The sequence below is a fragment of the Convolutriloba macropyga genome, chromosome 11 (assembly GCF_964194025.1).
Source record: "Convolutriloba macropyga chromosome 11, txConMacr16.3, whole genome shotgun sequence".
Taxonomy (NCBI): domain Eukaryota; kingdom Metazoa; phylum Xenacoelomorpha; order Acoela; family Convolutidae; genus Convolutriloba; species Convolutriloba macropyga.
In genome coordinates this window covers 9435262-9451652 of record NC_134478.1, presented here as the reverse complement: position 1 = coordinate 9451652, position 16391 = coordinate 9435262, and the positions used below count along the sequence as shown (strand labels likewise).

At 36.9% G+C, this 16391-nt stretch overlaps 1 protein-coding gene across 2 annotated transcripts in view; it reads left to right on the top strand.

Moving 5' to 3' along the window:
• Positions 1–16391, top strand: part of LOC142349582 (uncharacterized) — a 140591-nt gene that overhangs the window by 95793 nt on the left and 28407 nt on the right. For both annotated transcript variants that reach the window (XM_075401244.1, XM_075401243.1), the window contains exons 16-18: positions 1227–1864; positions 2294–2359; positions 6514–6596. In XM_075401244.1, coding sequence (XP_075257359.1) covers positions 1227–1864; positions 2294–2359; positions 6514–6596 — 787 coding nt within the window. The remainder of the gene's footprint in view (positions 1–1226; positions 1865–2293; positions 2360–6513; positions 6597–16391) is intronic.

The following is a 16391-nucleotide window of genomic DNA, read 5'->3' as shown; positions in this document are numbered from 1 at the left end:
ATAAAAACATTGTTAATTTCCTCTGATACACATCAGAAAAAAATGCAAATGGAAAAGAGGCAATGTACAGTTAAGAGTACATCATTATGTAAAATTAAAAAAAAACATTAAATTAATAATTTAAAGAACAATAGCTACAAAGTTCATCTCAAATATCGGCTTTGATATATATTAACAGATATATCTTAACTCATATATCTTAATTATTAATTGCCACCATAGATTGTGCTAATACCATCGTATTATTTTGTCGACTGAAGCCGATAGAGAAAAAAATCTGTTTTTTTAAAACAGGGTTGCTTTTAATGTTTGTAATTTTTTTTCCTGATAGCTGATTTATAGTCATGCATTTGTGAGGACATTGAATCGTAAAAGAGTTATGTTTTAGGAATTCACTAAACAGGAGGTCGGGCAAAATTATAAACTGAAAATAATTTTTTCTTTTTCTGTCATTTTGGTCTCTTTTCAAGCATCTAGGAAGACAGGGGATGACATACAAATTAACAGTTTTGCAAATTTTTGCGAAACCTTTAAATTTATAAATTATGAATTTTGTATCAACTTTTTTTCGAATCCTCTATTTTTTATAGAGTATAGTGAAGTTCGTATCAGCTTTTTTTCGAATCCTTTAAATTTGCTTTTAAATTATAATGAAATTTGTCACAATTATTGTAGTGGATCGTTCTCACAGTCTAATAAAGATAGTATTTTGGTGGATGTACGAGAACTTGACCTTACCGTTTTTTCATTTCTTAATTTTAAGCTCTAATAGGAGTCATTTGAAGTACCATCGTAATGTATTCCCCCTTGAAGCAAGCTATAATTGGAAACCCCCTGCGTGTTGGTGGAGTACACATCGTCCCATGACGGTTATGATTGAATTTTGGCGACATAGTTCGCCTGTCACTTCGATTCAATATACATCACGAGATTTTTTCTTACCGGAATATTGTCGATAATTAATTGCTCTCAAACAAAATTTCTGACAATTGTTTGACCCCTGTTCGTTGTTTCTGTGCAACTTTTCGCTCGATCAATTTTTTGTCTGACCATTTGACTTTGTCATTAAAAAGGGTATAGACTGGTAAAGCCAGAGGGCATTAAGTCCATGAGCAGTTTCTTAGACCTTTAAATGGACTGTAATTTTAGGGTTCACCGAAGCTGCTGAGGAGGCAGAAATTCATGGAACGCAATTTTATAAGGTATTAATGGTCCGTCTGTTTCAGGATTTTGTGAAAGAGTACCGGGTGCTGTTGGCACATGGAACCAACTCGACCAGGTCTGATGTGGAGAAACTTCTTTCAGACATATTCCCAGATCCAAAATCATTCCAACTGGGCAACCGAAAAGTGTACCTCCGCGAGAAGGGACACATGCAGCTACAGTTCTTCATCGAACTCAAACTGTCCATCAAAATTCAGACAATTCAAAGGTGGTGGCGAAAGATTCTTCCTAGGATTGTTGAGAAGCGACGACATAAAGCTGCTTTTACAATTCAGCGATCGTACACCAAGTACAAACACGCTTTGAAGAAAGAGCGAGAGCGATGTCTTGACATCATTCAAAGCGAGCAGAAACTTCAGCGTAAGCTTTTGATCAAAGAACCGAATGATGATAGCGACCTATCTCGCATGTCGAGGTCTTGCACGTTCACACCTGCTCCGGACGATGTTCGTATTAAAACAACTCCCGTCTCAAGAGACCGCACTCCAGTAAAACAAGAAACTGCACCTGAACCTGAGACCAATTCGGCCGAGGCTCTGGGCGAAAGTATCAGTAAGTCGAAGAGCCCGAGGCATGGACTAAAGCTACCGACGTTTTCAACAGTGAAGAATTATCTCTACGGGAGTAACGAGTCATTAAAGTAAGTTATTTCAAGAGAGGTTTTGTCTTTGAGTGAAATTTATTTACGTAGGATTATGTGGACAAACCTAGTTTTTCTTACTGTTAAATGTTTTTACAGCTGTTTGAGGCAGAACTCAAATTTTGGTTGCTTAGTTAAAACAAGTTAGCTTATAAGTTTGTTACTTATAAGTAGTTATGTCCAAGGAAAGTGTGAAGAGAATAATTCCAGATGATTCAGTGAAATCTTGATAATGATCTGATTTACATAAGCAAATTTTTGCTTGTTTATCATGAATAAAGACCGAAACTTGCTTGTGGCAGAAATAACAAAGAGATCTTTCATAATCTGATACTGAATGTATAGTTTTCTCTTTCTCATTTAAAAACCACCAGAGTTAATGTTTGAGATTTTTTTTACTAAAAGCTATTCATGATGTTTGCATTCCAGTGACCCGGGGCAGACCAAAAGGCAATCTCATACAATGACAAGAGAGAACCGACATAAACCAATCAAGTAAGAATTTGCCGAGTTACCGACAAATGTATTTTAGTACTGAAACAAGAGTAAATGCAGCACTGTTTTTAGGCATTTTTTACTGTACCAAACTGTGACATTTGTTACTGTACCATCATGTGAAAACAACTTTTCATGGAGTTTGTCGCGTGTATCCAGTGTTCTGAACTAACTCATGATCAATAAACTTATTTGCAGTTACAGCTGGCCGCTCTTTTTTTCAGATTTTGTATAGGATCACTGTTTCTTAGGGTCGCATTTTAATTGCTCTCAAACAAACTTTGAAGCAATTATATTAGTCCGGTGGTCTTTTTTAAGTGATTTTTCGCTTGATCGATTTTTCGTCTGACCCATTTGACTTTTCGTCCTCAAAAACGGGATAAACTGGCAGCGCCAAGAGGGCATTAAGTTCTCTTGAGCCTTTCAGCTCACTAGTCTTCAAATATAAGATTCACAGAAACTGTTTTGGAGACGTATACTCATGGTGCGAAGGGCGGTTCTTAGAAAATAAACACGAAGAGTAACAGGATGATGCTTTGGTGAGAAATTTTGATTTGGAACAGCAGTATACAATTGTGGGCTGACCTATCAAAAAAATCTTGTTCAAATGTATGCATTGTTTTGCGAACGTTTGCTTCATTTTGTGAATGTCATATATCTCCAGAATTTGCAAAGTTTGTCTAGTTTCAACGTTAAATTGCCAATCCAGCCTTCTTAGGTATAATCCGTGGAGTTAACGAGTACTGATTTTCTTGCAAAAATGGCCTCATGAAGATATTAACTCAGACTTCGAAATTCAATTTTTTAAGGTGCTATCAAACGAAGTTTGAAGCAATTGATCGGGCTTGCGTCCTTTTTATTAGTTTCGATAGAGATAGCTGAGCTGAGATATTGTTGGCCATCTCTTAGTTTTTTCAATCCAAAGGTATTGGGCTGTATTTTGATGGTATTGGGCTGTATTATTTAGGTCTGCCGTCTCATTTTCGGACTTTTAATGCCAATAAGAAGTCGAGTTTGAGAGATGATTTTAGTTTCTCCTTAAGGGAGCGAATAAACTTTTTTTTCAAATTGCCTTTAAAATGAAGGGAGAATTTGGTGTTTAAACAATTTTTGTTTTGAGATCGTTTTTGTTCATGTTCGCCAATCTGACTTAACAGGTTTTTTTCTCTTCAGTGCTATTAAAAATGTTACACATTATTTCAACTATTTGTGCCTATTTGCAATTTTTGTAATCTGTCAAAGGTCAACTAGTGATTTTATGATATTGAAACTATGTTGCATACAATCTTTGTGAATTTTTTTTAATTTTGCCCGGTTTTTTCATTACTCTCAAACGAAAGCCTGTGTATGTTAGTACTGTGGTCTTCTTTCTGCGATTTCTGAACCATTAGACAATTGACTAAAACTTTCTTGAGGAGGCAATTTCATGTGTGAACTTTCAAAATGAGTTTGATCCCTCTCCTTGGTCAAACCGCAGATCTTCTTGAAACGGCAGATCTACAAAGCTATTGCGTCTAGTTTCTGGCAGTCTGCCAGCTATAATATAAAGTATTGTTATTATTGATGATTTTAAACTAAAAATAGACTTTTGATTTGCGCATTTAGAGCCAATTGTTTTGTTGAGTGGACGAGTTATATGTTGGTGGAAAAATGCTGGTTGTTCAGGTCATTAGTTATTTTTTTTGGATTAGTTATTTTTTCTTCGGATTATAATTCCTGACCAGTCCTGCTATGTTTCTCATTTTGTCGTCACGATTTTATATGTCCAGGTGACGTCACGGTCACTTGAAATCAATGTTCATTCATTTATGCAATTTCTAGATTCCGTTGCGTGCGAGATGCCTTTTTTCACTCTTTTTGGAGCTAATTTTTGAAAGCCGCGAAGCGATAGTGGCTATTATTTGGGACATCAAGGTTTTTTTAATTCGTCATCTCCATCGATGATTCTTGTGACCTGACTTCTTGGAAATGACTTTTTCATTTTCAGTGATTTCTGCAGCTTTGCAGTTAAAATTTGTGTGCGTGACGTCATTTGTTCTGCGTTTAGGGCAATGGCGTGACTTACCTCACAAAAAATGACTTCTGAACTCGCTTAATGAACTTTATTTTTTTGACCATTTAACTAGTTAAAGTTCAATAGTGTCCATCTAAGTAGTGCCAAACGTATATGCCCTAATTCTTGAGTACTCTAAGTCTTGCGTTTTTTATTTCAAATATTTTTTTTTTGAAAAAGTTCCTTTAGAGCTATTTCCTTATAGAGCGTATGTGTCTCATAAAAATGACAGTCCAAATCTAAACAAAAAGTCTAGTGGTCTATTAAGGGACTGGTGGTCAATCTGTCTATCTTATATCTTTTGTAGTTTCAATTCATGGAAGGCCACAAGCGGCTATTTTCTGGCAACCTGCCGGCTATGTTTTTGCTCATGAGAGTGATCAGAATTTTGATACTTATACTTAGCTCTGTCAACAATCCAAGAGTTTGAGAAATGGAAGTCAAGTGGGGATTCGTCAAAATAATTTTAAGGTTCTTTGAAGCTTCTAGAAGCGAGATTTAGTCTATATGTCAAATCTGAAATCATTTTTGTTTTTATTTTGATTTTTTTCAGTGGTATTTTGATAGCTCATATCTACGATTCTATCTCAGCTATTTTCTGGAAATCTTCCGACCTACGTTTTTGCAACTGATCTAACTTTTCAACATTAAATCTTAATGTGGTCTAGAATAACCTAAACAGCTTCGTTCGGTAGTCCGTTATGTTTGGCATTCAGTTTTTTTGTGACGCAAATAAGTGATTGAATTCGTTTACTGGTTATAGCTACGAAGCTCTAGGCTGAGCAAAGCTATATTGTCGTCCTTTTATTTTTTTCTACACTTAAAAAATTGAATTGTTTTGGGGGCGCTGCCTCTATTCGATCTGTTGACACATTTTGATTTTTTAAATTAGAGTCCTGCTTTTGATCTGGCCGAAACAGGAAGTGGACTGATAGGCGAGGGGTTTTCGTGGCTGTGTCTGTTTTTCATCACAATTTTAATGTGGGCTGAGAACTCGACATTAAAAAAAAACAATTGTCGACAGCCGTTTTTTGCTCGTCCGTTTTTTTTCAGTACTTGCTCTGGCATGTTTTGTTTCGTCCGCTTACGCTTTTTGTGTTTTACATTAGTTCACGCGGAAAAAAAACTGAAAGTCCATATTTTTTAGTTATTTCTTCCTCTCACTAACGGAATTTATAATCTCACTTTTAGCATTTGCCTTTTTAGATCATTTGCCTTTTTAGGTTTTGATCATTAAGCTTTTTTAAGTTGAAAGAATCACTTGTGTTGTTGTTTATAAGTTGTAAAGGTCCGGAGGAATGAAACTGAAACAATCAATTTAAGGCGAGAAAAATATGTTCCATAGTTTTTGGCGTCAGTAACTTTATCAATTCGTTTCCGTGTCTGTTTATATCTGCATTCTATGGCACGCAAGTTTTTGTGTCATGTATTACGGCAATCTCGGAAATGTTGTACCAATTTTTCTAGCTGTTGCCCGGAAAGTCTTTAATATATCTCAGCTTCTGTTTTGGCTTTTTTAATTAAGAAAAGGTGCTATTAATTACAATTTATGTATAAAATAATAAAAGTGACAAAATGAAGAAAATTTTTTCCCATTGCTAAAGAAAATATAGATGTTCAACCATTGATTGTCTTTTAGCTTAGGATACTTTGATACATATTCAAACTTAATTGCCATTATAACATTTTTGGTCAATTTGACTCTGAAATGAAACCGGGTTCATACTTTTTAAAACAAAAGAATCATTTACGGACTGCTTACGAACGCAATTCAAAGCAATTTTGAAGTTGAAAGTACCAACTAATCAGAATCGGCAAATGTTTCTTTAAAATATACTATTTACTATAAATTTCAGCCTTCAATTGTAGAGTGACAAACCGATTAGTGAAAATTGAACAAATTAAGATCAAACTGCGCCTTGTCGCTACTAAAAAACTGAAGTCATATTTTTGTTAGTTGCGAAGCTTTAATCTGCACAGCTGTATTGCGGTGCTCGTGGTTTCTTTAACGACGCAATGAGGAGTTCTTTACTATGAAGAAATAAGCTTCATTTGACAAGTTAGAAATAGTTCGATTTCGAATGAAAGAATTATATTTCAGAGCCCGATCTCCAGTAAAGCCGCTACATGAGACACCTTCGAGAGCTACTTTCTCCACGCCCACACAGCCTGAACCGAAACTAGGTGAGTTGCGACGTATATCATATTTGCGAGGTCAAGAATGGCAGACGTGCGTCTTACAGCATAAACGTACAAGAACGCTGGCATGATTCTGTTCGTGGCACAGAATGCTGCCACATTCGCATTTGGAAGCATTCAATCTATTATGTCACCATAGATGAAATGATATTGCAGAAACGTACATATTGCGGAATAATACACATTTAAAAACTTTTAGCTATTATTGTTGTCTTGTTCGTCTTTTTTCTTGTGAACATTTTGGGGCAAATGTATTGCAGTTAGTTTTGCAACTTTTTTATTCTCTCAAACTAAGTTTGTCGGTGAGAAGGGCGGTTCTACCTCACATTCATCTCCCGCTCAAATGTTACCTGCACTTAACCCCTCCACCCCCGCTCCTCATTCGACCAACAACGTTTCGCTCACCATCCACCCGCTCCACATGCTCACCACGCCCCCACCCACCTTAATTCTCCCTTGCTCACTGCTGACCTTAATGCCCCTCCCCAAGCGGCAGCCATCTACTCTGTATCCAACCGTAGCCAAGCCCTTTGCCCGACGTTAGTAGGTTATCTTTTTTATAGCTGCGAAGCTTTAAGCTCAGCGGAGCTGTATTGCGGTGCTCTTGTTTTTTATAGCTGCGAAGCTGTAAGCTGAGCGTAGCTATATTGCGGTGCTCTTGGTTTTTTTTGTTTTGTCGTCTGACGCTTCATTTTCGTTTTCCATTTGTTCTAGAACATTCTGTCTCGTCACTGCTTAAATGGCTTTTTCGCGCTTGATTTCACGCTTTCTGCGTGACCTAAATTGCGGTTATTCAGAAGCAGAATCTGTTCCTAAAACAAACTTGGTTGTAAGAAAACAGATTGTATGGTCCGACAGCCGAGTGGTTAAGGCGACTGGCTGTAAATCCGGAGAGCGCCGGTTCGAGACGCGACAGGGAAATTTTTTTGCACCCAAAAACAACCTCCTTTGAAATAAACTTGTAAGTTTTATAGGCGGCGGCGATAACTATTATCAACTCACTTCTGTATCTTTTTCCATCTTTATTTTACGGCACGCAAGTCTATTTCGCAGCTATTCCGGCAATCTGCCGGCTGTGTTTTACAATTCAAATTTGAATTGTATTGGGGCGCTGTCTTTTTTTCAGATCTGTTCACACATTTTCATGATTTTGAAGTCAAATTGGAGGAGTGATGTTGGTCACGCCGAAACAGGAAGTGGAGCGAAAAAGCGAGTGGTTTTGTTGCGTAAAATTTTTTCGCTCAAATTTTAAAGTAGTGAGAAAACAGTGTTTGAACAAAAGTTCGCTTTCTCGCTCGTGGTTTTTTTGTTCACGTTGTTTTTTGTGCGGCAATTTCACTTTGGTGTTTTGTTTTTAATAGCCGCCCTCATCTTCTCAGCCGGCTATTATAGCGCTCCTATTTTTTTTTACTTCGTCGAATAAAAAAATGTTTCGCTTTACCTCATTTTGCCGCCTTTTCAACATATTGCGTGAAATCTTTCTGACTTCTCTAGGCTAGTTTCTCTCTTCCCTCATTCTGCTGAAAGTGATTTTGAACATCAGTTGCCCCTGTAGCCTCTCTCTAAAACAGAAGTATGTTCAACCACGAAATGCCATCAAAATAAATCGGACTTAAAAAAATGTTTTTGCACAAAAATCTTTTTTTTTCAATATCTTCTGTTATTTCAATCCAATCATGCTTATTGGAATCAACGGCGGCTATTTTCCGGCAATCTGCCGGGTATGTTTTCAATTTTTTGGATTGAATTTTTTCTAAATGGTTTTCCCAATCCATTCATAGTTCCTTCTAGGCTTTTTTTAGAATCAAATTTACATTTCTCGCTAGTGGTTTTTATTCTCCATAGAGGCTTTTTGACATTGATTTTCTGCTTTTTTTGTTTTTTGATCTGATTTTTTAGAAATGGTTTCGCAATTCACTCATTGTCCGTTCTTGATCTAGTTTTTTGTTTACTCAATGAAAATTTTTTGAATTATGCGTCAGGACTTGTCCTGCTATGTTTTTTAATTCGTCATCTCCATCGATGATTCTTACGACCTGACTTCTTGGGATGACTTTTTGAATGACTTCGGTGTCTTCTACTGCTTTGCAGTTGAAATTTGTCTGCGTGACGTCCTTTCTGCTTTCAGGTCAATTGCGTGTCTTGCCTCACTAAAAAAATGATTTCTGAACACACTTTAGGAACTTTAAATTTTACGAACTTTTACTACTTAAAGATCAATAGTGTGCATCTAAGTATTGCCAAACTTAGATGACCTAATTCTTGAGTAATATTCTTGAGTTTATGATTTCGAATATTATTTTTGAAAAGGCTCTTTTAGGGTTTTTTTCTAGACCGTATGTGTCATAAAATTGACAGCCCGAATCTAACCCAAAAAGTCAAGTGGTCTATTAAATGACTTGTTGTCGATCTATCTGTCTTATTTCTTTAGTTGTTTCAATTCTTTGAAGGCCACAAGCGTCTATCGCGGCTATTTTCCGGCAATCTGCTGGCTCTGTTTTTCATGTGGGTCTTTTTTAGTGTGGTGATTTTCGTACTACTGATTGTTCGTGTTACCACTGAATGCCCCACACAGACACTAACTCAAACAAGAAAACACACACACACAAACAAAGAACCCGCTAGCATGTACGAACGCACGGACGCTCACACACATGCAGACACACACACACATAAATATACACACACTCAAAACTGTGTAGGCGTAAAGGTACGGTGGGATCAAAAAATTTCAGGGAGTTTGGATACCCCCTTTTCTCGCCCCACTTTCTTGCTTTAGCTAAAGATAGCTACTATTAAAGCTAACCTATCTCCAGTTGTTCCAGAGCTGAGGGTCCAATTTTATACGGTTTTGTTTTCATTTTTCAATTTTCAAGAATTGTTAAGGGCGATTTTATATCAGTAAAATTTGTTTCAATTTGCTCCTTTGCAGAGCTAGGATTTTTTGTTTCCATTTTAGGGAAGTATATTCGAAAACAAACAATAGATGCGCTGAAAACAAAATTTTTTTGCAAATCTATCCCGCAGATTGGTTAGATCTAAAACCAAAGAAAGCTAAAATCAGACAATCTGAAAATTTCATCCCAATTCATCAACTTTTGAAAAGTTATTGTTTCACTTTTACTGTTAAATTGCTTTTTTTTCTCAGTTAGTTTTGTATTCTCTGGTTGTCATCGCAATTAAAGTAACGAATGAAAATATTTAATATTCAAAATTTTTATCAAAGATTTATTTTATTGCGGACGGCTCCATACATGAAAATTTCTAATTAAAAAGTGTTGCTTGGTTTTTTTGTTTTGTTGCATTTCTGCAAACAAATAAGGAATTTTATTACCTTGCCTGCCTACTTTTGTGTATTTTCTGCTGTATTGATCTGCAATTCGTGTCAGTATCCGAGGTGACGTGTGCGGAAAAATTGCAATTGTCAAAATTTTGAAATTCTCTATTCAGCAGAATTGCTACCCGATCTTTTTAATAGATAACAGAGATGCTGGTTGACGGGCATTTACTTCCATCACTTCTTGTGGCAAAAACTAATGTTTGCTTTCCTATAATTACCAAAAACTAATGTTTGCTTTCCTATAATTACCAAAAAATGTTAAACTGAAGGATTTGTACATCCGGTCCTTTTCAGTAGTAATTGGTAAGCGTTTTTATCAATTAATTTCTGAATGTTTAACACTGTTCTTTTTATTTCTGTCCTCTTCAATCTCTTCTTTATCATTTGCTATCAAATGAAGTTTTCATCAATTCTGTTTGTCCTCTCGTTCGCTTTACCTATTTTTCGTCTCACCCATTTGAGTTTTTGTCCTCAAAAATGGGAGAAACGGGTTATCCTAGGAGGGCATTAATTGGCTGAGCAACTCTTTTTGACCGTTATGCCTTAATAGCCTCTAAGTTGGCGTAAATTTACGGTGGGAACAAAAATTTTCAGGTGGTTTGCATGCCTCATCGCCAGTTGTTGGAGAGTAGTCCGGCAACGTTAAACGGCTACGTGATTTTGTTAGTTTTCAAGAAATGTTAAAAGGTGATTTTTCCTCAGTAAAATGTGCTTCACTTTGCTTATATGCAGAGCTAGGATTTTTGTTTCCATTTTGTAGAGAAGTGGATTCGAAAACAAAAAATAGATGTGCAGAAAACCAAAAAAAATTGAAATCTATGTCGCAGATTGGTTAGATCTAAAAACAAAGCAATCTAAAATTTTCTGTTAGTTTTCTATTTTCGGGTTGTCAGCGCAAATAAAGTAACTATTTGAATGTGATAAAATGAAAATATATATAGTTTTAAAAGTTTAATCCTTGTACTGCGGACGGCTCCATACATGAAAATTTTTTATTACAAAATTTTTGCTTGCTTCGTTGCATTTTTGCTAACAAATAAGATTTTTTTTCCTTTACTACCTAGTTTTGTGTGTTATTTGCCACGCTGATCTGCAATTTGTGTCAGTATCTCTGATCTGCCACGCTGATCTGCAATTTGTGTCAGTATTTCTAAATTTACAGAAAAAGTGCAATATATCAAAATTTTGAGATTCTTCATTTTTAATCTTTCACCAAAACTGCTACCCGGTTCTTTTAATGGGGAACCCTGCTACCAGTGTAACAGAGAAGCTGGTTGATTCGCATTTACTTCCAGAAATTTTTGTGGCTAAAAGCTATCAAATAACAAAAAATTTTCCCGCTGTCAAAATTTTTCTCTACCTGTTCTTCGCATATCCGGCAATGTTTTCCCTGTAATGACCAACAAAATTGTTAATTTGAAGGATTTCTAATTTTAATAGCAGATTCAAGTCAAGAAACTTTTGGATAAAACTTTTACACCCCAAGCGAAAGTGCAATTTTCTACGGTTTAGAGTCTTATAGGTCATTGATTTTTATAAATTTAGTTCAAAAATAAATGGATGGCAACATGCCATATTTCAAGCGCATTTTTAAGGAAAAAAACAGAAATCTTAGATGGTATTGCTGCTCTGATGTTTTTAATATGAGATCAATTTCAAGAAAAAGTTGAAGAGAAACGAGATAAACTGACCAATTGAGAGGCAGCAAGCTGAAATGCACTTATAGTCGCTGATTTAGAGAAACGAGCAGAATTTTCTCGTCAGCTAATGATATGCAAAGGGAGTTTCCGAACAATTTTAAGAAGTCTTCTTTAATTTTCAGTTTTTGGTCTTAGTTTTCCAGAACATAGGTAATCATTCCGTTTAACATTTATATTTTGGAATCTAATGTATCCCCCAAGCCTAGTGGGCATATAAATTTGCGCCACCTTAGGCGCGCGTGCTAATTTTTACATAGTAACGTACTATATATCAAAAGTGTTCAAAATTTCTGATTAAATTGCGCTAAATAATAAGAGAAGCAGACGTAGAAAGTATGATTTAATCAAGAGCTGTTGCTGCATAGTCGAAAGAACACTAAATTTAGAAAAAACATAAATGATAGTTTAGTCTTTGTTTTGTTTAACGAGTGCTTTGAATGTTCTGAGTTTTACTGATGTTACTTTAAAAAAATTTCAACTTTTTTATTGGTTTTGAACTTTGCGCCTGTTTCTCGATATTTGTTATTTTATTTTTTTTTTGCTGTATTTCAAAGCCTCTTTTTGAGTGTTTTTAGGAACTTCTTGGGACCTCTCCTCTCTGAAATTTTTGACTTTGCTAATAAGGGTGTTGTATTACACTTTCCTTTTGCTTGTTTCAATACTTGGCATTGTTATTCAGTTTTTCGTTTCACGACAAAGTATGAGTGCAGTTTCTTCAATATTATTATTGTCAAGATGGATAAAAGAGCAGTTCTTAAACTTTCACAATTCAACTATTTTCTTTCACGATTCAGGCAAAAAGCGGTGAATAAGTTCACGGCGTAGAGAGATAGAGGCGAGACCAGACAATACCTGTCATCGCTGTGTACAGATGTTAGAATTTACATAGGTGTTAAGACAAGTGATAGAAAGTTTACTGCGTACAACTGAATTGAGTCATCAAGTGATTGAGACTGAATGAAATGAACTAAAGTTTAAACAGGTTCCCGAATGGGTGGATAGTATAATAATATATAGGTGTTAGTAGTGTTTATAATAGTAGGTGAGTCTTTGTTTCAGTTCCTGACGGGTACTTCCGTACCACACTCCCCCTTTTTCAGTTTTTCGGCATTTATATGTCGAAAATGTGGTTGAGGTGGTCAACGTCTTCTGGGTCCAATGATGAAATGGGGCTCTGTTCTAGGGTTGTGCGGTGCGGGATTTCCGAAGGGGCCGTGCTGTAGCTCGACTGCGGGCTATCACTGTGGTCCGGGTTCCTGCATCTCTCGTCGTCAGACAGTGAGTGCTCTATGGAAATGTTGGTATCCTTGTTTGTTATCCTCGTGGGCTCTGTGGGTGGGGGTTCTTGTCCTGCGGTGATTGGCGCTGTTAGTGGTTCCTCTGGCATGATGTTGTGGTCGCTGTCCGACTCTATGAGGATGGTTACTGGTACCTCGTCATCTATGTTGTGGCTGGTCTGTGTTATGGTTGGTTGCTGTTGTTGTTGTATGTCCCGGGTGGGTTCCGTGCTTGTGGGTTGAATAAGCTGCTCTATGTTCCGAACGGGTGCGGATGGAGTTTCTACCATATTGTCTTTGTTTATGGGTAGTTTTTGCACAATTCGCTCGACGGATCCTCGGCCTTTGTTAGTGGTGTGCATAAAGTCTTTCGGTGAACTTGAAGTGACTATTGTTATCGGGCTATGTAATGGTGAATCGGATACTAGATTGATGACTTCTACCGTATCCGAGTTGTTCCACTTGTCCAGGTCAGTGCTTACAATGGAGGAGTATCGTCTTTGCCTTCGTTTCGCTTGTTCAATTTTTGACTGGGCTAGTGCTGCCTGTTTTGATTTTGTTTCGAATTGTGGGACGTGTATTCTTTTTGTGGGCTGCTGTGGTTTTCTTCTGGGGCTACCTGCTTTGCCTTTCCTTTGTTTCTGTTTTTGTTTTGAGGTTTCTTTCTTGGTTGGCTTGGTGGCGGCTTGTTGTATTTGTCTGCTTGTGCCCGGTTGGGGTTCCTGTTGTCGTGTTGACTGCTCCGCTGCCCATTTCTCTTTTTGTTTCTTCTCATCTAAATAGAATTTCTTAATTTTTTCTCTATTTCTCTTATATTCGCCGACGGTCTTGCACGCTACGAAGTCTATCAGTCTAGGTTTGTTTTGGATTATTTCTGTGGCTATTGCTATGTCGCTCTTTCTGATTACTGTATCTTTTCTTTTTGGTGTGTCGATTGTGAATGTGTGGGGTGTGTAGTTTGTTATTGTCCCGTCCGGGATTATATTCCATAGTGGCTTAAGTGTGCCTCGTGGTTCCTTTACTCTGCGCATTATTGTTTTTCTTGCTACTTGGTTTCTTTCTTTTACTAATACTGATGTTTTATCTCCGAATGTAATGCTTAGTTTGTCGGGTACGATTTTTATGGGAGAAATGGTCTTACGTTTTTGCGCCGTGGGTGCGCGTTTTGTGGCCAGGGGTTCTTCATCAGAGTCTGATTCGGCGCCGGGGGACTGGTATTGTATGTCCAGATGGGGCTCAGAGTCAGAGTCTTGATTCCAGATGCTTGCCTCGCTCAGCATGGCCTGCTTCAGTTTCTTCTTGTCTAAATGGAAATTCTTTATTTTATTGTATGATAAGTTTTTGTGGTTTGGCTTTTTTAGTATGTTTGTTAATTGTGTGTTTGCTGTTCTACCAAAATGTGCTTCGAACGGAGTGATGCGTGTTGTTGTGTTGGGAATCAGTCTAATGTTTTCTATTATGTGTGTGATTTTATCGGCTAATGTTTCTTTGTCCCATTTGGGATCTATGTTTATTGCCGAGAGTCGTCTTTTTATTGTTTGTATCATACGTTCGACTAATCCTGTCCCTCTGTGATCTCCTGCTGGGGCTAGGTTTAGTTTAATGTTGTTTTCTTTGCAGAAAATTTCGAAGTTTTTAGATTTGAACGCCTGTGCCTGGTCGCACCTTAGTGATCTTGGTATGCCGTGGAATGTCATGTAGCTTTTTATAAATTCAATTGCTGTTTCAGTGTTGCAATTGTGGTATGCCTTTGCGTGGGGGTATCTAGAAAATCTATCTACCGAGACTAGAATGTATGTGTCTTTGTTATTGTCTAGTGTTGGTCCTGTGAAGTCTATTTGTACTTCTTCATTAGGTTCTTGTAGATTGTTAAGATGTGTGTTTATTTTTTGGAATAATTGATTTTAAGTTCTTACCAATGGCTGTGCATGGTTTGCATCTTTGTGCCATTATGACGATTTCCCGGTGTATGCGGGGAAACCAGATGAGTTGCGCCATGTACATCATTCCCGCCTGTCCCGTATGGGTTTTGTGGATTGATTGTAGTGCAATATCGCGTAAATTAGGAGGTATATAAAGTTTGCCGTCATAAAGGATACAGCCGTTTTCATTTACGGATAGGTCTTTTTTGAGTGTATGCCAATAGCGGGAGTAGTGTTTTAGTGCGAGCCAGTCCTGGTTTTGGATCATTTTGCGTATCACGAATCACTGGAAAGTTTTACTGTTTCAAACCATTTTTCCCACACTATATTTGGTTGTGGTCCGTTGTCCCAATATAATGTTACCCCTATTGGGGATTTAGCTATTGCTGACTGCGCCATGTCAAGATGGATAAAAGAGCAGTTCTTAAACTTTCACAATTCAACTATTTTCTTTCACGATTCAGGCAAAAAGCGGTGAATAAGTTCACGGCGTAGAGAGATAGAGGCGAGACCAGACAATACCTGTCATCGCTGTGTACAGATGTTAGAATTTACATAGGTGTTAAGACAAGTGATAGAAAGTTTACTGCGTACAACTGAATTGAGTCATCAAGTGATTGAGACTGAATGAAATGAACTAAAGTTTGAACAGGTTCCCGAATGGGTGGATAGTATAATAATATATAGGTGTTAGTAGTGTTTATAATAGTAGGTGAGTCTTTGTTTCAGTTCCTGACGGGTACTTCCGTACCACAATTATAAAATTTGATATGGTAAATGTTGCTTTGGTCGAATGATGTTTGGTGGACAGTTTGCATTAGTTTTTGCTAATGCGGAAATTTTGTGTTCTCATGCTATTCAAAAAATAATTTGGCAAGCTAATGTGAACTTTGTTGACTAATTTAGTTCAATTTGTCGTCTCAAAATCAACAGCTTTCAAGTTTCTTTGTGCATGAACAGTTTCCGTTTCTATGAATGATTTTTTTGCTTTTAATAAATTTTTGTTTTGATGAAACATCTTTTTTACCACAGTTTTGGTTCTAATTTAGCCCGTACTATTTTCTAAACAGCAAAAGTTTAATCTGAAATTTTCTATGACGTTGTCAGTTGTTGCCGACTTTGTATATGTTGCAGACGAAGTTATCAGAGAACTGATTATTCATCAATGACTGATTATTGACAATTTCTGTTACGTCTGAAATCGGGTTTCAGCGGTTTTTCGTCGATGGGATGTCTTTGTAGTTGACTTCTATTTTTCTATTAATGTATTTCATCGAATATTCTTCATTGATATAATTGATTTGTTGTTTTGATACCTAAGGCAGCCTGTGTATCTAGGCACAGATCAAACCAAGAACCAACATTTTCAATTTAAGTGACGTTATCTCCACGGTGACGTCACGTTTGTATTCACCACTTTGGTACAAGAGAATTTCGTCATTTGATAATAATCTAACCCCAATTTAGATTATTTTTCTCTCGCTTTTGCTTGCTTGAATAGAGACCTTTCCCTTCTTTAATCTGTCGTTTGTTTGAAAACG